The sequence below is a fragment of the Eptesicus fuscus genome, chromosome 8 (assembly GCF_027574615.1).
Source record: "Eptesicus fuscus isolate TK198812 chromosome 8, DD_ASM_mEF_20220401, whole genome shotgun sequence".
In the NCBI taxonomy this organism is placed as follows: domain Eukaryota; kingdom Metazoa; phylum Chordata; class Mammalia; order Chiroptera; family Vespertilionidae; genus Eptesicus; species Eptesicus fuscus.
In genome coordinates, this window is record NC_072480.1 from 45,555,186 (window position 1) to 45,576,987 (window position 21,802).

At 37.5% G+C, this 21,802-nt stretch overlaps 1 protein-coding gene across 6 annotated transcripts in view; it reads right to left on the reverse strand.

Moving 5' to 3' along the window:
- The window catches only part of MYCBP2 (MYC binding protein 2), a 310,827-nt gene that overhangs the window by 29,350 nt on the left and 259,675 nt on the right, over positions 1 to 21,802 (reverse strand). For 5 of the 6 annotated variants that reach the window (XM_054719873.1, XM_054719875.1, XM_054719871.1 and 2 more), the window contains 11 exons: positions 21,087 to 21,328; positions 18,425 to 18,592; positions 17,263 to 17,420; positions 15,553 to 15,752; positions 14,548 to 14,697; positions 10,721 to 10,881; positions 9,168 to 9,324; positions 8,823 to 9,047; positions 6,790 to 6,855; positions 3,478 to 3,717; positions 3,072 to 3,170 (listed from right to left, as the gene is read on the reverse strand). In XM_054719873.1, the coding sequence (XP_054575848.1) occupies positions 3,072 to 3,170; positions 3,478 to 3,717; positions 6,790 to 6,855; positions 8,823 to 9,047; positions 9,168 to 9,324; positions 10,721 to 10,881; positions 14,548 to 14,697; positions 15,553 to 15,752; positions 17,263 to 17,420; positions 18,425 to 18,592; positions 21,087 to 21,328 (1,866 nt within the window). The remainder of the gene's footprint in view (positions 1 to 3,071; positions 3,171 to 3,477; positions 3,718 to 6,789; positions 6,856 to 8,822; positions 9,048 to 9,167; positions 9,325 to 10,720; positions 10,882 to 14,547; positions 14,698 to 15,552; positions 15,753 to 17,262; positions 17,421 to 18,424; positions 18,593 to 21,086; positions 21,329 to 21,802) is intronic. The other variant, XM_054719872.1, reaches the window with a different exon arrangement.

Here is a 21,802-nt window from a genome sequence, read left to right on the forward strand (position 1 = left end):
ACCACTCCCCTAGTTTACCTTCTCTTTTACTAAAGAAAAATGAAATTCACATAAACTAATATTATATATATCTATTAACAGACATAATATATGGATTATTTTACTGAAAAAAGAAAATACAAAAAGAGAAATATGTGACAATACCCATTATGACAAAATTTCTTAACAAGCCAGGAAGAAATAGAAGAAAATATCCTCAATCTGATTAAGAGCATTTACAAAAAAATCTATAGCTAACATCACTTGTAATGGTGACAGACTGAATGCCTTCCTTTAAATATCCAGAGAAGGCAAAGATGTCTGATCCTAACACTTCTATTCAACATGGTACTGAAAATCTTCAACATTCCAAAGATACAAGAAAAATTTAAAGCATATAGATTGGAAAGGAAGAAGTAAAGCCAACTCTCGCAGAGTACATGATTGTCTATGAAGAAAATCTCAAAGGTTTCACAAAAAAGATTCAAGAGTAAATAGATTTAAGATCACAGGATGTAATTCAATACACAAAATTCAACTATATGCTAGAAATGAACAACTGGAAAGCAAGAAGAAAACACCATTTACAACTGCATAAAAACCATAAAATGTTTAGGGAATAATTTAATAAGATGTGTATAAGACCTGTACACTGAACTACAGCACATTGCTAACAGAAATTGAATAAGATCCAAATAAATGGAGAGACTATATCATGCTTGTGGATAAAAGCACTGAATATTATTAAGACACTGATTCTCTCCAAATTAACTTATCAATTTGGTACAATTGCAATCAATATACAAAAATATTTTTGGGGGGCAGGAGGGGAACTGACAAACTAATTTTAAGCACAGGACCTAGCAAACAGCACTGAAAGAGAACCAGGTTGGAATAGGATTTTCTATACAGCTGCAATAATCAAAACAGTCAGATGGTGGTGTAAAATTACATATACACACTAGAGGCCAGGTGCATGAAATTTGTGCAAGGCTAGGGTCCTTAGGCCTGGCTGGTGTTCAGGGCCGATCAGGGCCTCCCTTCCCCAGCTGCTGGTCGGGGCCTTCCTTCATTCCGTGCCGCCCCCTGGTGGTCAGCGCACATCACAGTGAGCGATCAAACTCATGAGGGGACACTTTGCATATTAGGCTTTTATATATATAGAGGATATGAAATAGAACAGAGAATCCAGACAAATTAACTTAAAATGTCTATAGTTCTAAACAAAATAATGAAAACTCTGTTTCTAGAAGAAAATATGGTAAAAATATTTGTGACTTTACATTTTATATAAGACACAAAAATCATGAGTCATTTAGAAAAAATACAGTGGACTTCATTAAATAGAACTTCTGCTCTCTGAAAGATAAGCTTCAAAGTAGGAGAAAATATTTGAACACATAGGACCTATAGCCTGAATATACTTAATATATAAAGGAATTTTAAAACCCAATAATAATACAAATAACCCAATACAAAAACATGAGTGAAAGATCCAAACAGATGCTAAACTAAAGTGGTTGACAGGATCTAGGCATGAGATGAGGGGACTGATTACAAAGAAGCATGAGAAATTTTGGGAGTGATGTACTTTAAAACTTGGTTACAGTGATGATTTCAATGCTGTATACATGTTGGTCAAAATTCATCAAATGATACAGTTGAAAAGGATAAAATTTTTCTGTGTAAACTTTACTTAAAAAAACTGATGTAAAGTTATTCTCTTAAAAATTATGTTATTTCATAGGCATCCAACTGCTGGTAGAATATTTTCTATTCAATTTTAACAGCCCAATATATACTCTCCGATTAGCCCAGCCTCTCCAATGAACTCTTGGGCCCATCTTCCCGATTAATCTAACTTTCATCCATTCTCTTTCAAGTCTAACTCATGTCCAATATTCTCTCAAGAAGCCTTCTCTGATCACTCCAAGGCACAATGGTCTATCTCAATGTACTCTGAAATCCTATCACAAGTGCAATTCTTTCACATATTTAATAATTATATACTAAATAGTATCCTTGTTGATTTATTGGGGGCACAGAGGCTTAATATTTAGGACAGAATGCAAGTTTTTTTGAGGCCAGTTCTCAAGGTTTTAAAGGATAGAATTGCCACTTGCTAAAATTTAGTTGGTTTAATGAGTAGTTACACAGTCTTGGAGTCTTTAAAATGTTATCTGCAAAAGATGCTGAGAGGAAATTACCTGTTTATGAAATCTTATTTTTTTACAGACCCCAAATAGAAAAAATGTGGATGATTCAGAAGGCAGCGTTAAACTAGGTAAATCCTTGAAATTATCTTTCAAAGGGCTGCCAAGATGGTTATTTGTAACATCTAAAGACACAGAAATAATGAGATTAATCAGAGTTGACTTCCTGTTTTGGAAACGAGTGAGGTTTTCCTTTTAGGTACAGTGCTTTTGGCCATATTAAGTAACGCAACTGCATTTTAGAAGAAATTTCAAGAATAGTACTAAGAACAGGTTATTCCAATAAAAATTTTCTCAACACATGGGTGTTTATGCCATGGTGGATACAAAGACAAACACGACATGTACTTGGTCTTTAAGAGACTATGATTCAGTAGAAGACAAGATAAAACATGTATACAAGTAAGCATAACAAGTGAGAACCAAAAGACACATAGAGGTTACTATGAAGTTTAGCAGAGGCTAAATATTTAGTTTAGAGAAAACTACGTTGTGTTTGGGGGAAAAGCATAAAGAAAGTTCATGGAGAAGACGATCTTTAGACTAGACTGTGAAGACAGAGAAATGGAGGAAGAAGATGACTGATGGTATACTTGAACAGTAAATGACTAAGTTAATTTTACAAATGCTAACACTTGAATACAACAGCCCAAAGTATAGAGTAAATTTTGTTGCTACTTAAAATACTAGCTAGATCCCACATGAATAATGAATTTCTTTTGATAGTTCCTTTATCTTCTAATTAAAGTAAAAAATATGAACTGCACATAAACTAATTATTACATATGCATTAAAATACACAGCAATACATGGATTATTTCACTGAACAAAAGAAAATGGAAAAGGGAAATAAAATATTTTTAGAATACAAATAAATACATTGTATACTTTTTCCTCTCCTTCAGGTGATGACAACAGTGCTTTTTCCTCTTGTTCAGGGGTGGGTTCAGCATCTCCAGAGATGAGTTTTCCAAATACCTGACGAAGAAGACAAGGGTATGCAAATAAATTAATGGCAGGAATTACCATGGTGAAAGGTAGAAGGCTCATCAGCTGATTGTGTGCAGGCTTTATTAATATTACCATGTTATTTCTGCTCTACACCAATACTTTGCAGAATTATGAAGGTAAAGTGAAATACAGGAGCTTAGGATATGAGACGAAAAATGGGCCACATTTGTAGCCAGCAATCTCTAGTAAGTTCTACAAAATATTTTGTCAACCCTCTTGATATTTTTGTTGAAATAATATATCCTGTGCTGGAATTCACAGGAAGGATACTCACCTGCGACGTGATGAGTCTGAACACTCGCAGAGTCTCAGCTTCACAGTTCCTCTGTTGGGCCACACTGGCTGAAATCTGGCCAGCAATTTTTGTGCTTTCGCCATCCTTCCAGCCTAAAACCTTTACTTGTCGAACCCTCAGTGTATTTTCTGGGCCCTTTAATTCAATTTTGATGATGTGATTATCCCCTCCTGGAAGTTCACTTGTTATCCAACCAATGTGCCTGGAATCCAGATCAACCTGGCAGAGTGGAAAGGGGACAGAAACCTGACACAGCTGTATCACTTTTTATCACTGTCCTAGACTTAGCACGAGTAACAGCACAAATACACATAATTGTACCAAGAGTAAAGTTTTCTAGGTAATTTCACACTGATTATCTTATTTAAACTTTGTCAGGATAAGTAATACTATAGTAGCTGTTATACAGATGAAGAAAGTATGGTTAACACAGTAGAAGGATTCTCACTAAGGGATGGAATTGAGAATTAAAATTCACAAGTTTCAGAAGTGAAACCATAACATACAATTTATATGACTGTACTTTATCTATACTGACCATAAGTAGAAACACTCACAATGAGGTTCTGTTTTGTGCATTTTCATATTAAATCCACTTAAAGATAAGCATTTTGATGTGCAGTTACCTATGTTTTACTTTTTTTAAAAATTATGTAAGTAACTTCATATTTGTGATTATTTTACTACTAGAGGCCTGGTGCACGAATTCGTGCATGGGTGGGTCCAGCCAGCCAGCCCTAATGGGGGCCCATTAGACAGGGCCAGCAGGGGGGCAGGGCGGGGGAGAGGGGCTGTGAGCGGTTGGCTGGCCAGCTCCGCCCTCTATTGGGGTGTTGGGGGCCGATCAGAGGCAGGGCTGGCCAGGGGTTGGGGGACTGATTGGGCCCAGATCAGGATGGCTGGCTGCTGCAGTGCACATCATAGCCATTGGTCGTTCTGCCATTCCAGTCACTGGGCTTTTATTTATTTATTTTAAATATTTTTTTATTGATTTCAGAGAAGAAGGGAGAGGAAGAGAGAGTAGAAACATCAATGATGAGAGAGAATCATTGATTGGCTGCCTTCTGCACGGCCCCTACTGGGGATTGAGCCTGCAACCTGGGCATGTGCCTTGACCAGAATCGAACTCGGGACACTTCAGTCTGCAGACTGATGCTCTAGCCACTGAGCCAAACCAGCTAGGGCTGGGCTTTTATATATATATATTTCATTGAGAATATAACCTTTTATCAAAGATTAAATTTCAGTGCACTGTGAAATGGTTTTTGACACTCTTCACTTGATAAAATGAAAACTGGTCTTAGGTCACTTGACATCCAAGAAATAATCCAAGATGTCTATATTACTTATATTATAGACATCTAATTTGATATAATTTTAATTGATGTCAATATCCTAAAAAGAGCATTATGTAGAAGCAAACACTATCTCAATGAATAAGATTATTTCCCCAAATTCTTTTTTAAAAAATATGTTTTTATTGATTTTTAGAGAGAGGCAGGGAGAGGGAGAGAAACATCAATGATGAGAGAGAATCATCCATTGGCTGTCTCCTGCATGCCCCCTACTGGAGAAAGAGCTCCAAACCCAGACATGTTCCCTGGCAGGGAATTGAACCTCGACCTTCTGGTTCATGGGTCGAGGCTCAACCAGTGAGTCACATCGTTTGGATTCCCCAAATTCTTTAACAATTTAAACAAAAATTATTGTTTGTTTAATCCAAAATCTCAATTCATTCTTTCAATATGATTAAAAACCAACAACAAATGGTCAGTGTCCATGGGACAAAGTAGCTATAGAAGTACAGCTCTGATAAAATTTCTCCCATCTGAGTTTATAATCTCAGATACATTCCCAGATAAAATCTAACCTGTTTCTAGAGTTGGTTTGTAAATTTACTTGCAAACTAGATGTAGTTGCAATATTATAAGTGACAGATTTTCAGAGGACAACAACCTGTTTTAACCCGAAGTGTAGGTGAATTCAGGTGTCAATTGTGAATCAAATCCTATCTAATAAAAGAGTAATATGCAAATTGACCATACCTCTGATACACCTATAAACCACACCCACTAGCCAATCAGGAGCTAGTATGCAAATTAACCAAACCAAGATGGCTGTGGCCACGGAGCGAGCAGGAGGCTTGGTTTTCCCCGGTAATGGAGGGAGCCAAGCTTTCCGCACACCCTGGCCAGCCTAGGCCTCCACTCAAGGCTACAAAGTTTCAATTATAAAAGATAAATAAATCCCAACAAAAATGGCTGCGGCCACGGAGCTAGCAGGAGGCTTGGCTCCGCTGAAGGCTACAAAGTTTCAACTATAGAAGATAAATAAATCCCAGATACCAGGGCCTCCGCTTGGGTCGCTGGGGGGGGGGTGTGGCCAGCCTGAAAACCACCACAGGCCCCCCGCCCAGGCTGCCCCATGCCCCAAGGGAACCCCTACCCTGATCCGGGATACTCTTCAGGGCAAACCAGCTGGCCCCCACCTGTGCACCAGGCCTCTAGCCTATCTAATAAAAGAGTAATATGCAAATTGACCATCACCCCAACACACAAGATGGCTGCCCCCATGTGGTCAAAGATGGCCACTACAAGATGGTCAGCAGGGGAAAGCAGGAGGGAGGGATCAGGCCTGCAAGGGAGGGCAATTGTGGGCGATCAGGCCTGCAGGGGAGGGCAGTTAGGGGTGATCAGGCCTGCAGGGGAGGGCAGTTAAGGGTGACCAGGCCTGCAGGGGATGGCAGTTAGGCATCAATCAGGCTGGCAGGGGAGTTGTTAGGGGGTGATCAGGCTGGCAGGCAGAAGCGGTTAGGGACAATCAGGAAGGCAGGCAGGCGAGCAGTTGGGAGCCAGAAGTCCTGGATTGTGAGAGGGATGTCCGACTGCCCGTTTAGGCCCGATCCTCTTAGGATCGGGCCTAAACGGGCAGTCGGACATCCCTCAAGGGGCCCCAGATTGGAGAGGGTGCAGGCTGCACAAACTTTGTGCACCGGGCCTCTATTCTATGATAAATTAGGGTAATATTGGGTACAATTTTAGTACATGGATGGTTGTAACTATCCCTTTACATGGACCACTTGTCAATTCAGCATTTTAAATAGATGATTTCTTATAATGCCAAAATTAGAACTCAACAATGGAGACTGAGAAGAAATTTCTCCCTAGGTAGCAAAACATTTAACCCTTTGCACTCACTTGCTTTTTTCTCAATTCCTTTATTCTAATGCTAACCATGTCGAGTCACACTCGACATCCGAGTGCAAAAGGTTAATGACAAAATTTTAATTACCTGCTTTATTCTGCACAAATCTTCTACTGCTTTTCCAGTTAAGAAGGTCATTGAAGTAACTTTATTCTAAAATAGACAATTCAAAATAGTTATTATGACATATTCCTTTTCCAGACTTTCCAATGATTTCTTACAGCCTACATAAACTTTCCTGTCTGTCTTTAATGGTCCTTCCCAACTAACCTCACTCCGTTTGTCCAACCAACCATAATTTCTCAACTCCAATAATTTATTATTCTCACAAACTCTACCTTAAATCTCACATTTCAACTTTTCTCCATGAACTCTAAGAGAGTTGCTTGCCCTTCCCCCTTTTCAGTCAAACTCTAAACATTTAAATTCTTTATCATGAAGTCTTTCAATAATTCTGCTTGTCACTCATGTCCCATTCTCTCTTTAAGTAAAAAGAAGGAAGGCTTAACTGACAAATACTTGTGACTGTCACAATGTGCCATTATGAACTTGGAGAAGGATATATGAGAATGATGGGTTCTATCCCCCGGAGACTCTTGCTAAACCAGAGAAGGAACATTAACACAAAAAATAAATATCAAACAGTAGAAGCTCAAACTCTTAAGTAGTGAAAAGAGTCATGCTGGCACTAGAGCCACAGATCTTAAGGTTAAATAAATTTTATGCAAAGTATAACAAGAAACAGATTAATATTACTTCCTTGGGGAGCTGCACACTTTAAGTGCTCTAGGCTGATGGAATTCAAATCAACATATGCTGGTCTATAAGGTACTCTGGTGGGCATGCTGGGGGACACAGAAGTACTATTAATTGAGCCTCAAGGATGCATAACTTAGAGGAAATTTCTTAAAAGAAAAGTAGATGTCAGCTTACCTACTGAAACTTTTAAAAATGAAGAGTTAAGATGATCTCCTTTAAAAGGTGGACATTTCAAATTGATTAGAATCACTATTCTGAGGGAGAATATTTCCTGGCTTAAAATGGACCATGAATCAAAGATAAGTTTGTAATGAGCAGTGAGTTCTAATCAGAAAAATGTACTGATTTATTACACTTGACCTTCTAGTAAGGTAAGTTCATGATATATTAGCTACCTCCCTTTTTCTTAGCCAGCTCCAGAGAAGAACTGAATCTGCACTGATGGACAGGCATTAGAGTGCCTAAGAATGATTGAGTACTGGACTTCTGTGGTTGGCATATTCCATCCAGGTTCTCCAAGACCCAATCCCCTACTCTGGCTCTTCCTGGAAAAGGAAATATGCAAATGGATGGGAGCAGCTTGGTAATGATCCAAGGAGATTCATTAACACTGTACCTGCTAACAAGGCACATCTATTTTGGGAGAAAATAATTCCAATAAATAACCTTCCTTAGGAATGGGGTTAAAAGTATGGGGATTTGGCAGTGGTTCTTTCTTCTGGGTTCTTATCACTCAAACAGGACTCTTTCCCCTTTGTTTAGTGCCTTGTAAAAGTGTGCTTCACCCATTTGAAACATATGGACAGGCAGGGCTAGGTAAAGTATAAATCATGATTACTTGGGTTAGTCCAGAAAGTCCCCTTACACCCTCCATGACAGCTGGGGTGAGGTTTAGGAACAGAAAGCTGTGACAGTATAGGTCAAAATGTATTAAGTGCCATCAGAGTAATATACAAATAACTCAGAGAAGGGAAAGAGTAATTTTTTATAGAGGAGGTGCTGGGAGAAGCTTTCTGTGCTGGGTCTAGAGATGTGGAGGATATGAGAGAGTTTAAGGGATGACTGCCAGGCCAAGGGGCTAGCTTAAACAAGGGCATAAAGGTAGAAAAGTATAGAGAAGACATTTATTTTGCTTAGATGTAGCCATTCTATGTTTGTAATAAGACCTCTTTCTAGAATTGGTATTCCACAGTACCCCCAGTCATATTAATCTGTTGGTAGACTTATGATTTCTTTGGTAAATACAAAATGCTGTGTGGTTGGTAAAGGTCCATCTTTTTGCTAAACTCAGAAATGACAGTACATGATTACTAACTGTCTGAAAAGAACCAATGTGCCACAAATTAAATTTCCCTTCTTACCCCAAGATCTCGGGAATTGTCCACGTGAACAGAAACATAGCGAGCATTGATTCCTTTTACACAGTTGATGGTGATGTTCTTAGTTTTGTTTTTATCCTCATCTCCTGATTCCCAAAAGGTTTCTGTGGAACCATCTGTCAAACTGCCAATCATGGCAGGCCGGCTTGAAGTTTTTATGTCAACAATGCTGGTTAAGTCCTTTAAGCACATTACTATGCATAATTCCTACCGGAAACAATTATAAGTAATTATAATACTCAAATGGAAATCTGCCAAGATAATAAATCATGAGATAAGAAATAATACGCTGTTGTATAGCAACAGGATAATTGTTAAATGACTGACCTGACTCATAGCTTCAAAGCCAGATTGTATACTGATGCTAAAACTCTCTTCGCTATCTCCATCATCTGATTTTGACAAAATGTTGTTAATGTGATGAAATACATTGCTCTGATGGAGGAACTGGTGATCAGATTGCTTGAATTTCAGACTCCAGCATCTATAAAGACATAAGCAATATATTAAATAATTCTTTTTCAGGAATTTCTAAGAAATTCTAACATTTCAAGTAATATTAATGATCTAGATAAAAATGGAAATTTAAAAACTCCAGGAAACAAAAACATTACTATTGGTGCTTTTATAAAGTAAAATTAATTTATAAGAAAAAATGGGATAAGTTCTAAGGCAGGTTCACTCATTTTAAATCTAAATAAACTAGAAGCCCGGTGCATGAAAATTTGTGCACTCGGGGAGGGGTAGGTGTGTCCCTCAGCCTGGTCTGCGCTCTCTTGTAGTCTGGGACCACTTGGGGGGTGTCCAACTGACGGCTTAGGCCCACTCCCCTGGGGATCTGGCCTAAGCTGGCAGTCAGACATCACTCTAGCAGCCCGGGGGGGAGCAGGCCTAAGCTGTTAGTTGGACATCCTTAGTGCTGTTGCAGAGGTGGGAGAGGCTCCCGCCACAACTGTTATGTTGGTCAGCTTCTGGCTGAGTGGCACTCCCCCTGTGCAAGCACAATGACCACCCAGGGGCAGCTCCTGCATTGAGCGTCTGCCCCCTGGTGGTCAGTACGCACCATAGTGACTGGTTGTTCCACCATTAGGGTCAATTTGCATATTACCCTTTTATTATATAGGATTGTAAACATGAAGATGAAGGCTATAGAAGAAAAAAAGATAATAAATCAGTTTTGTGACAAGTGTTACCTTAACTATGACAGACTCTCAAATTTATTAGTCTTACAATTCCATACTATTTGCACTTCAAAATCTTGTGAGGAGAAAACAAAATCTCCCCTCTGTTGGTCTTACCCATTAGGGGCATGGGTAGCCCAAATCATTGCAATGACCTATCTCTTATAAAAATCAATAGAGGATTTATTTATATGTTAGACTCCAGTATATGTGGGTCTAATAACAAGGTTCACAATGTAAATGTTAAAAACTCAGCAGGTTTGGACTTAAAAGGAGGTGATGCTCCTCAAGGAAGTTTTAAGATTAGTTATATATAACTTCATTTTTCTTAAGATTATTTTCAATTCAAAATCCTATTTTGATTTATGTCTTTGAGATTTCATTCTCCCTCTCTCATTTTGTGACATTTAAGATTCTACTTTTAGGCAGCACTCAGAAGAGTAATTTGGGTTAGGAAAGAGGGAAAAGTGAAGAGGATCCATATTATATACAGGAGCAAACAGGTGTAAGCTAAGAAGAGGAACAATTCTAGTTTATGACAGGAATGAGGGAGGCACCATTCACATATATAGGGATTCTTCATATCTTACTATTTATATATGTAAATACAGCAAAAGGGGCCTTCCAAGCATTTTGAACTTTGAATAGCCCATAAAATACCCTCTCCAATGTACCTAGAATATTTAGATATAAAATTACCTTAGGGCCATTTGCTGTAATGAACTGCCACTGGGGAGAGACATCATAAGATCGGAGATTGTTTGAAGTAAGCGATGAAATGTATGTGGTAAAGGATGAGCGGCTTCACCTGCAATCACTATATCTGAGAGTGGATGTTCACATACTCTTGTATCTTTGTCCTAAGACAGAAATTGAAAGCAAGTTGACCAGTTGGTGTATTGAAAGAATTTCCCCCACAAAAGAATCTTATGTATACTTAAAAGTATTATGTTACATTCAAGATACTCCTGTAACAGAAATCTACATAACAAAACCAAACCATAACCAAAACATACAATAAGATTTCACCTAGCCCTAACCGGTTTGGCTCAGTGGATAGAGCCTCGACCTGTGGACTGAAGGGTCCCAGGTTCGATTCCGGTCAAGGGCATGTACCTTGGTTGCAGGCACATTCCCAGTAGGGGGTGTGCAGGAGGCAGCTGATCAATGATTCTCTCTCATTGATGTTTCTAACTCTATTCCTCTCCCTTCCTCTTTGTAAAATTCAATAAAATGTATTAAAAAAAAAGATTGCACCTAAAAAATTAAGATACCTAGGAATAAACTTAACTAAGGAGGTAAAAGACCTGTACTCAGAAAACTACAGGGCATTGTAGTTGAATAGCCAGTGTTTGGTGGAAGAAAGATAGCTGGAAGAGAATGGTCTAGAAGTTCTTTAGTACATCCTTCCATCTCAGGAAGGACATTGAGTCAGCTTTGCTAACTATTAGAGCAGTAACAAAAAAGCCTACATACATGAAGTAAGTTACAAGGTCTTTGATAGCAAAAGCAGACTAATTGGAAAAAACCACTAATTAATAATAAAACTTTCCATTATATGATGTCATTTGTCATTTAGTGCTGTAGTAAACCAGACTAGAGAAAGGTCAATTGTAGACATTGAAAAAAGAGATAGAGGAAGACATAAACAAATGGAAGAATATACCATGTTCATGGATTGATAGAATCAACATCATTAAAATGTCCATACTACCCAAAGCAATCTATAGATTTAATGCAATCTCCATTAAAATGCCCATGGCATATTTCACAGACCTAGAACAAACTCTCCAAAAATTCATATGAAATAAAAAAGACCCTGAATAGCCGCAGCAAACTTGAGAAAGAAGAACAAAGTTGGAGGGATCACAATACCAGATATCAAGTTATATTACAAATCCACTGTTCTCAAAACTGCCTGGTACTTGCACAAGAACAGACATATAGACCAATGGAACAGAAAAGAGGACCCAGAAATCGACCCAAACCATTATGCTCAATTAATATTTGACAAAGGAGGCAAGAGCATACAATGTGTCAAGACAGTCAATTCAATAAATGGTGTTGGGAAAATTGGACAGATACATGCAAAAAAATGAAACTAGGCCACCAACTTACACTATACACAAAAATAAACTCAAAATGGATAAAGGACTTAAATGTAATATAGGAAAGCATAAAAATCTTAGAAGAATCCATAGGCAGCAAAATAGCAGACATTTGTTGGAGGGATCTCTTTACTGATACAGCTCCTAGGGCAATGCAAACTAAAGAGAAAATAAACAAATGGGACTACATCAAAATAAAAAGCTTCTGCACAGCAAAAGAAACCATCAACAAAACAACAAGAAGGGCCACTGCATGGGAGAACATATTTGCCAATGTTATATCCAATAAGGGCCTTATCTCCAAAATTTATAGGGAACTCATACATCTTAACAAAGGAGAAGATAAACAATCCAATCAAAAAAGGGCAACGGACCTAAATAGACACTTTTCGAAAGTGGACATACAGAAGGGCAAGGGACTTATGAAAACATACTCAAAGTCACTAATCACCTGAGAGATGCAAATCAAAACAACAATGAGGTACCATCTCACACCTGTCAGAATGGCTATCATCAACAAATTGACAAACCACAAGTGCTGGAGAGGATGTGGAGAGAAAGGAACTCTCTTGCACTGCTGGTAGGAATGCAGACTGGTGAAGCCACTGTGGAGAACAATATGGAGTTTCCTTAAAAAATTAAAAATGGAACTCCCACTTGACCCAGTAATCCCACTTCTAGGAATATATCCCAAGAAATCAGAAACACCTATGTTCATAGCAGCACAATTTACAATAGCTAAGATTTGGAAACAGCCTAAGTGCCATCAGCAGATGAGTGTATTCAAAAACTGTGGCACATCTACACAATGGAATACTATACTGTTGTAAAAAAGAAAGTGCTCTTATCACTCACAACAGCATGGATGGACCTGGAGAGCATTATGCTAAGTGATATAAGCCAGTCAGAGAAAGATAAATATCACATGATCTCACTCATATGTGGAATATAATGAACAAAAATAGATACAGAGACAGAGAAGCATCGAACAGACCATCAAACTTCAGAGGGAAGGGAGGGGAGGGTGTGAGGGGATAAGAGATCGAAGGACTTGTATGCATGCATATAAACATAACCAATGGACATAGACACTAGGCGGGTGAAGGAATGTCCTGGGGGGTTGGGGTGGCCAGGGAGCAGTCAATGGGGGGAAAAAGGAGACATATGTAATAGTTTTTGTAATACTTTAAACAATAAAGAACTAAAAAAAAGATTAATTATGTTTATATTATTTTTAGGAATGAATACCACATAAAAGTATCTATTCTGGTGTAACCACAAATCTATCAGCAGAAGAAATGAGCTGTTCTTCTCTTTGAGCCTCACCCAGATTGATGAGCCAATAAAGCAATTGTTTTAACTCCGTGAGTTTTGGGGTGGTTAGTTATGTGGGGATAGAATGCTGTTACAGGTATGTAACAACTCACATTGTAATTGTGGATTTTTTTCTACTTTTCCTTGTAGTTCTGTCAATTTTTACTTATTTTTTAAAGGCTTTATTAGGCACACATGCTCAAAATTAATCTTTTATCATTTTGTAGAGAGCCTCTTTATCCCTCTTAATAATTTTTCTTGAAGTCTATTTTTTTCTAATGTTATCTTTTTCTTACTTTTAATCTTCCTGGATCACTGTTTTGGACGTGATGCTTATAAAAAACATCTAGCGTTTGTTTTTATTCTCTATCTATTGTGACAGTTTTGTTATTTAAATGGAAGATTTAGTCCTCTAATTTTATTCCAGACATGGAAATGAAGCCCAGAGGTGAAAACCAGGCTGGTCCCAGGGTTCCAGTGTCCTAGTTCAATACCTGTCCATTATGCAGGCTGTCTCCAATAAAACCCAAGTTCCTTCCAGACAAACAAACACTGGAATTTCATGTCCCTACACAGAATCAATGCTGATATCTTACACAATTGTTGTAAGGTAGACTGATATATATATATAATAACGTTGCCCTGTTTATTTAATATTGTACTGTAACAGTAACTTCCAGTTAATTAATGACAATGATGCTTAGTGAGAAATCAGAATTGACTGAGCATTTTTGCCAGAGAGAATACCAAGTATATTTATTTATTTATTTATTTATTTAATTTTTTATATAATTGAAAAACTTATTTTATTTTTTAATTTATTGATTAAGGTATCACATATTTGTCCTCATCCCCCCATTCTCATCCCACACCCCTCCCCACACATGCCACCGCCCCCCTGTTGTCCTTAACCGCTGGTTAGGCTCATATGGACTTGTGTGCAAGCATAAGTATATTTAATATGTTGTTCATAGTATTGAAATTGTATTTTTTTTTAGGTCATATAATCTGTGCATGACCTCATGCAAATTATTATACTATCTAAAGGTATTTTTACTGTCCTATAAAACTATTGACAATTAAAAAAACAAAAATCTTTCTTACTTGTTCTGCATTTTCTTTGTTTGTTTTATTTTCCTCATCCTCTTCTTCCTCTGGTTCCACTGGTGCAGGAGTCAGGGATGCCACAAAATGCCATAGAATATCATGGAGAGAAGTTGTTTGGATGACATTGCATAGAAGCCAGTTGAAAGCCTGAATAAATAATGGTTAAATGAGTTCAAGATGAAAAGAAAATATACTAGTAAAAAAATTCAGGGCTTTTCTTAATTGGAAACAAAGTACCTCCAGATTAAGTGTTTCAATGAACTCTAGGAAGCCTGACTTTTGTTTCACTGAAATACACTGAATGAACTTGAAATAGTCACAAATTTTGGTCCTAATTTAACAAACTAATTATAATAGCGAAAATAATACTTATAAAGTGTAATACTGAAATACTTTTTTAAGCCACATTTTATCTTACAAATGTGTCTTATATTAATTTACTCAAACACATTTTTCCCCCCAGCTTGCATTTAGGATCAACATAGACTGTTCCTCAAGCTCAACACAAGCTACCATTTAATTAAATATATTTGTTCCCATCAATAAAGTAGTAGGTTATCATATGTGTAATTAAGAAAAAAATTTACTATATGTAAGTCTATGATATTCACCACTCCTATGATTTTCAGAGAACAGAGACTCAGATAAATTATAATTGTTAGGTTTATAACTCAAAAGCATATTTATTCCCTTTGCATGATCATTCTAACTGAAATGACACTGTGATGACAAAAACTTTTTCAAAAAAGGTAATACAAGGACTCAAATAATAAAGCAATGTAGAAATAAATTTCTTTAGAATGCTTACATATGGAACTCTAAAATCATTTCTACTCATAAACTTAAGAGTTTAATTTTGATGGGAACATTTGATATTTTCAATTGGCTAATGTCTCTTAACTTATTGCAATTTCTGTTTGGTAAAAAGGTGACATCATTAAATATAATCATCATATGATTTGTATGATCAATGAATCAATAACCACGCTGATGTATTCATACCTCCATAGCAAAAACTCGACAAGCAGATTTCCTTAGGGCCTGTTTCATTGCTATTTCAAGACCTTCTAGATCATGATGCTGTATAACAAAAGCTAAAACTGGCCATTGGAAATTTCGTTCTCCTTTGGAAAGAGAGCTGTGGGCTGAGATTAGCCGGGAAAGCTCAGGAGATGGATGTCTCAAGAGAGAAGAACCAACTTCTATTAAGAAAAAAAGGTATTAATTTTCATAGGCAATACATCAAGTTAATATACTTAAGATTATATTTAAAAATAATAGTACCTAACTTATTCACTATAGAGCTTTGGGATTTTTTTTTCACTTCGCATAAATCACAATGACTTAAATTCTTCTTGAGGCTTAAAAAGTTTATTATCTTACTTTCCTAAAGTCATACAGCTATTAAATTATAGGGGGTGCGTTTTGAATCCCAGGCTGAATCTAAGTTCATGCTTTCTAAAACACTAAACACTAAGTGTTTTTTCTCCCTAAATGAAATCTGTATTTCATCCCCAACATTTTCTAAAGGACTGCTTTGTAATGAATGTGCCTCAATAAAAGCTCAAAAATATTTGTTAAATGAACATAGAAATCATTGGGGGATGCTCAATAATATTTTTCCTGAAGATCTTCAATAAAATACAAAGTCATCTACCTATAAATATTAGGCCATATCTTACTAGTGATCTACCTAATAAGAAATAACCATAATATTTTTTTTCTTGGTTTCCTTTCTTTACTTTACTCTTGGGACAGAGTCAACCAGCCCCAATTTGGGTCTTAATACCAACTCGTCCAGAGTACCTAACTTTTTTATTACTGATTAAGAGTTTCAAATCCACAAATTTTATTATCTATTCAGAGTAGTACTAGCTGTAAAGAGTTGTAAGCTTCTATTGGGAATGAGAAGATAATTGTGAAAGTATAAGTCACTGGAATTGCTGGTTCACTGTAGCTTAGTTGAAGGGATAATGGTAGCAACATTTGGCTTAGATGCCTAACAAGTAAGACTTTAAATGTCAATTTATTCTTGAGTAATCAGTGGATGATTTTTGGGTGTCTCTTTAAACTGAGATGCAAAATTTATGCCCTAGCTGGTTTGGCTCAGTGGATAGAGCATCAGCCTGTGGACCAAAGGGTCCCAGGTTTGATTCCAGTCAAGGGCACATACCTTGGTTGCAGGCTCCTCTCTGTATGGGGCCCTGGTCAGGGCCCTGCAGGAGGCAACCAATTGATGTGTTTCTCTCACATTGATATTCCTCTCTCTTTCCCTCTTTAAAAATCAATGGAAAAATATTCTTGGTGAGGATAAAAAAAAAAGAAACAAAATTTAGAGACACACACTTAGAGCCATGTTACATAGAAGGAATGTCTACAACAATTTAAAATTAATCCATTTCTTTCCCTTCAAAAATTGAATATTCAAAAATATCTGCACCCTGCCAGTGTGGCTCAGTGGGTGAGCGTCAACCTATGGACCAGAAGGTCACTGTTCGATTCCAAGTCAGGGCACATGCCAGAGTTGTGGGCTTGATCACCAGTAGGGGGCATGCAGGAGGAAGCCAATCAATGATTCTCTTTCATCGTTGATGTTTCCATCTCTCTTTCCCTTTCTCTCTCAAGTCAGTAAAAATATATTAAAAAAGAAAAAATATCTGCAAATAAAACTATTTGGGTTATTCAATCTTCCCTTTTTATCTTTATACTTACCAGTGTCTCCACTGTTAACTCTTCTTCTAGGAATGGCTTTAACTCGTGCAGGTAAAATGGAGTGTTGTTTATCATATTCAGAAGCAACAACTGAGTATGATCTTTGGAAGACAGTTCTCTTTGCAAGATCAGTGTCAGTTATGGGACTAGTTTCCAAACTGCAGATAAAATAAGAGGGAAGATAAAAATTTAGGTGAAAAAGTAAATGAAGAAAGACTATATTTAGTTTATAATAGTGTAATCACATATGTAAACCTAAACCTGTATTTCATGCGGAAAAACACAAATTCAAAGCCAACTTAATATTGTCTCTTTAAATAGTGTAATGAGAGGTAAAAAACTAGTTTTTAGCATTGCAGTTATATTATAGTTAGAACAGCCTATATGATAACTTAGTGATTTTCATGTAGGTTAAAACTAAAATTTTTTTCTATTTACTATACCACCATTAAAAAACACTTGTACAGTTATTAAGATGGTTATATGATTTCCTTTATGAGGCATTTTATTAAAAAGAGAAGTAGCTTCCCTTCCTTTTCCTCTAAGACAAATTTACAAACTGTTTTTTTTCACGTATTCTTTTTTCTGTCACTGCATTCCAAATTGTGACATTTTTGCTCACCTTGAGTTCTGGAGTTATTTCTTTTCCATCATTCAAGCTGTGTTTGAATCTTATGTCCTTCAGTAAAGCTTATATATTTTCTAGTTAGTGGCCAACTCCCTAGCCATTTTCTTAACTCACCACCTCTGTAAGTGTGTGTATTGGGGGTGAGTGTTTAGGAGAAAATTATAAGCAATATTTCAAGAAGTTCAAGATTTATTTCAGTGCTTCCTCTCTCATGAAACCTTCCCTAAGCACTGCCTCAAAGCGACCTTTCTCTAGTCTGGTTTACTATAGCACTAAATGACATCATATAATGGGAAGTTTTACTCTTACTTCATTAGTGGTTTTTTCCAACTAGTCTGCTTTTGCTATCAAAGACCTTATAACTTACTTCATGTATGTAGGTTTTTTTCTTACTGCTCTAATAGTTAGCAAAGCTGACTCAATGTCCTTCCTGAGATGGAAGGATGTACTAAAGAACTTCTAGATCATTCTCTTCCAGTTGTCTTTCTTCCACCAAACCCTGGCTATTCAACAGAGAGGAGAGAACCCAAATACCTTGGTGGCATAGACTTCATATTGCTCTCTGGCTCTTCAAATACATTAGGACTTGCATCAGGAGTTACTGAGATGTACGGGGCAGGTACAGATGTTGAACGGAGATATCTCATTTCATCCTGAAATAGGTTGTCATCTTGATAGCCCACAAAATTTTCATGATGATGCCTACATTAAATCAAATCCAATAACTTTAAGTATGAAGGCAATACAGACGGTTTCCATTTTTAACCTCTTTCATAAAAGCAAAAGCAGCACATTTAAATCTATATGAGTGAAGTATTAAAATAACCACAGATGTAAGTAGAAGGATATAAAAGTCGGACAGTTTTACACATAGATATTCCAGGTACCACAAACATTTCAAAACCCAAATTGAATTCATTTTCTTTCCTTTTGAGAGCTTTTATCTCTTCTGGTATTTTGGTGAATGATCCCACCAATTATCCAGGGGCCTAAGTTAAAATATCTCAGTGCTTGTAGTAGGCTTAGTCCTCAACCATGACCCATTACTCAGGCCTATGAGTACTAGGTTTCCTTTTACAACCATTCTTTCTTCTCATTCTCTATCATCACTGCCTTGATTTAGGCCCATGTTTCTTGCACAGTCACCTTTTTGGTAGGAACATATATAAGAGTCAAATGTGAAGGAAGATTAGATATATAAAATGTTCCATGGGTTGAGGGAGTGTCCATTCCCCAGAGAGCTAAAATTATAAAATCCATAATTATGGTATGCTAGCATTTTTACCTGTTTTACAATTTCATCCTTTCCTTTTCAAACTGGAACAAAGAGTTGTTAATTTAAGTCTACTAAGTGGTCTGAATGAAGCTAAAGATTTGTTGCTATTGGGATACCTGATGATTTCCATCTTGGTCTCAAATGTATTTAGTCTTATACTTTCACTTTTGTTTTCCATTCATTTTATTAAAGTAGTAAGTACAAAAGTAAAAGAAAAACCACCACCACCACAAAAAACCCTGATATAACTCTGCTACACAAAGAGGACAACAGTGCCAAAATGAAATTGTTGGCTGGCAAAGAATTTCTAAAATCTTCATTTGTCACCCAATGAAAAAAATCTGAACTTGGTATATGAAAGGCTTTTTTTAGAGTGTCAGTGTTTAAGAGTGTGAAAGTACAGGCTGTACCACCGAAATCCAGTATGGCATACTATTTATAGGCTCCCGTCCATCTTCAGTAATGCCCTTTCATCCAGTTCCCACATTAGTTGCTGAGTGATCTAACTGCAAACCAGTTCATGTATATCCCTAGTTAAGATTCTTCCACCGTTTCCTCTGTGGGGTAAAATCCAACCTTAGCAGGGTGACAGGGCTCCACATTACCGGGTCTTGGGTAACTACTTCTAGTGGCATTTCATATATTTCTCCCAGTAGCCAGTTTTAATAAGTCTGTGAATCCTTAAATATGTAATGCTATTTCATCATTTGTGTTTTCACACACATGGTTTACTCTGTCAGGAACATTTTCCTCCCACTACCTGTTTGATTTAATTCCTATTTACCCTTTAAGACTCTTGTAAAGGGTCCGATTCTCTGGTCCTAATCTTCTGGGGAATATTCAGAAACTCTCCATATTGTATGCTCTAAGAGCATCTTGTACATACTTCTAATATAGTTCTGATTATATAATATTTTTAATACTTTATTTACATGTCTGTAAATTTCCACAAAGTATGAGCACATGGAAGCCAGAATTTTATTATACTCATCTTGGTATCTTCAAGGTCTAGTACAAAGTTGGTACCCAGTTGCTATTTATTTAAATAACAGAATGAATCATTTAAAAAAAATTAAAGAATTCTTTAGGAAATAGTTTCTTTCTACTTTAGCATTGCCCCCTTTTAGCAGAATGAAGTCAGCCTACCAAAGAATAAAAGATAGCTAAAGTCTTACTTTTTAAGACATATTTTTATCCTCCTATCTAATAATAGAGTAACATGTAAATTACCATCACTCCGCTATGCCCACGATTGGGCAGCGGGAGGCTGGGGGGCGGGACTAGGGGTGGCCTATCCAGCCATTGAGAGGCACGATCCGCTGCCACTGAGGGGGGCTACCCTGCTGTTGAGAGGCGCAGGGGGCGGGACTCCCGCCCCCTGCGCCTCTCAACAGCCAGATCCGCGGCCACTGAGGGGGCCTGCCGCGGACACCCAGCTGCGCCTCTCAACGGCAGGGTAGCCAGGTGTCCGCGGCAGCCCCCCTCAGCAGCTGTTGAGAGGCGCGGGGGGGGGGGGGGCCTCTCAACAGCAGGGTAGCCCCCCTCAGCGGCCGCGGACCATCAAAAGCGGGAGAGCTGGGTGCCTGCCTGGTGCACCAGCGGACAGGCACCCAGCTCCACCGCGAAAAGCGAAAGCGTGTAGGGGACCCCACACGTGCATGATTCAATCATGCACTGGGCCTCTAGCATGAATAATACTAATTGACATAGTATTTACAGGTTTAAAAAAACAAACACCTAGTACCTTCAAGTGTGTCCCTACCAGTCAAATGTTGGTCAAGGCAACTGAGAACATGAATTCCTGGAGGTCTCTTTATTCTACACAATGTGTTAATACAGCATGATATTCAGAACATGATATTAGTTAATCAACAACAGCTGTTAAGCACAAGCGATTAAATAAAAAACCAGTTATATTACCTAGCTAATGTCTGCAGGTAAAGACAAGGCATTTTAACAGGAAGATCCTCAGAAATGCCCTCCTTCACGCTGGGAAGTTGAGACTGGAATGGCTTTGCAGGATAACACAGAATGCTTGGCTCGGCTGCACTGCTCAGAGACAGCAGGAAGAGTGCATTTGCTTTAATCACCTGGTGAGCTTCCATAGTGGGCAAGGCACGAGGAGTCTTGACTTGCATTGGTTTCCTCCTGGATTGTTTGACCTGGCAAAGAAAAATGTGTAGTGATCTTTTCCTACTTATATTCAAATTCTTACTTCATAACCTAAGTATTTTGAGTCTGTAATACAAATTACTAAGCACTTGTAGAATCATTTAAAAATAATAACAGTGACTACCAAAACAACATTCACTTCATGCTTACCCTGAACTGATTGAAATAATTTTATATTGAAGATAAACTATGTATCTTTTATGTCCTTGGGAAAATTAAAAAGCTAACTAGCAAAATCTAAATGGAATTATTTTTTTTTAAAAAAGAATCAATAATATCTCTCTGTACACTTTTGGTCAGGTGTAGCACTATTGTGAATGATCTTCAATTTCCATGAGTTCTACAACACAATTAGGGATTAAGAAAAAGAGAGAGAAGATAAAGAGTACAAAAAGAAAAGGAAAAGAGGGAAAGTTGAGAGAGAGGGGAAGGTGAAGAGAAAAGCTATGTATATGTGTAAAATT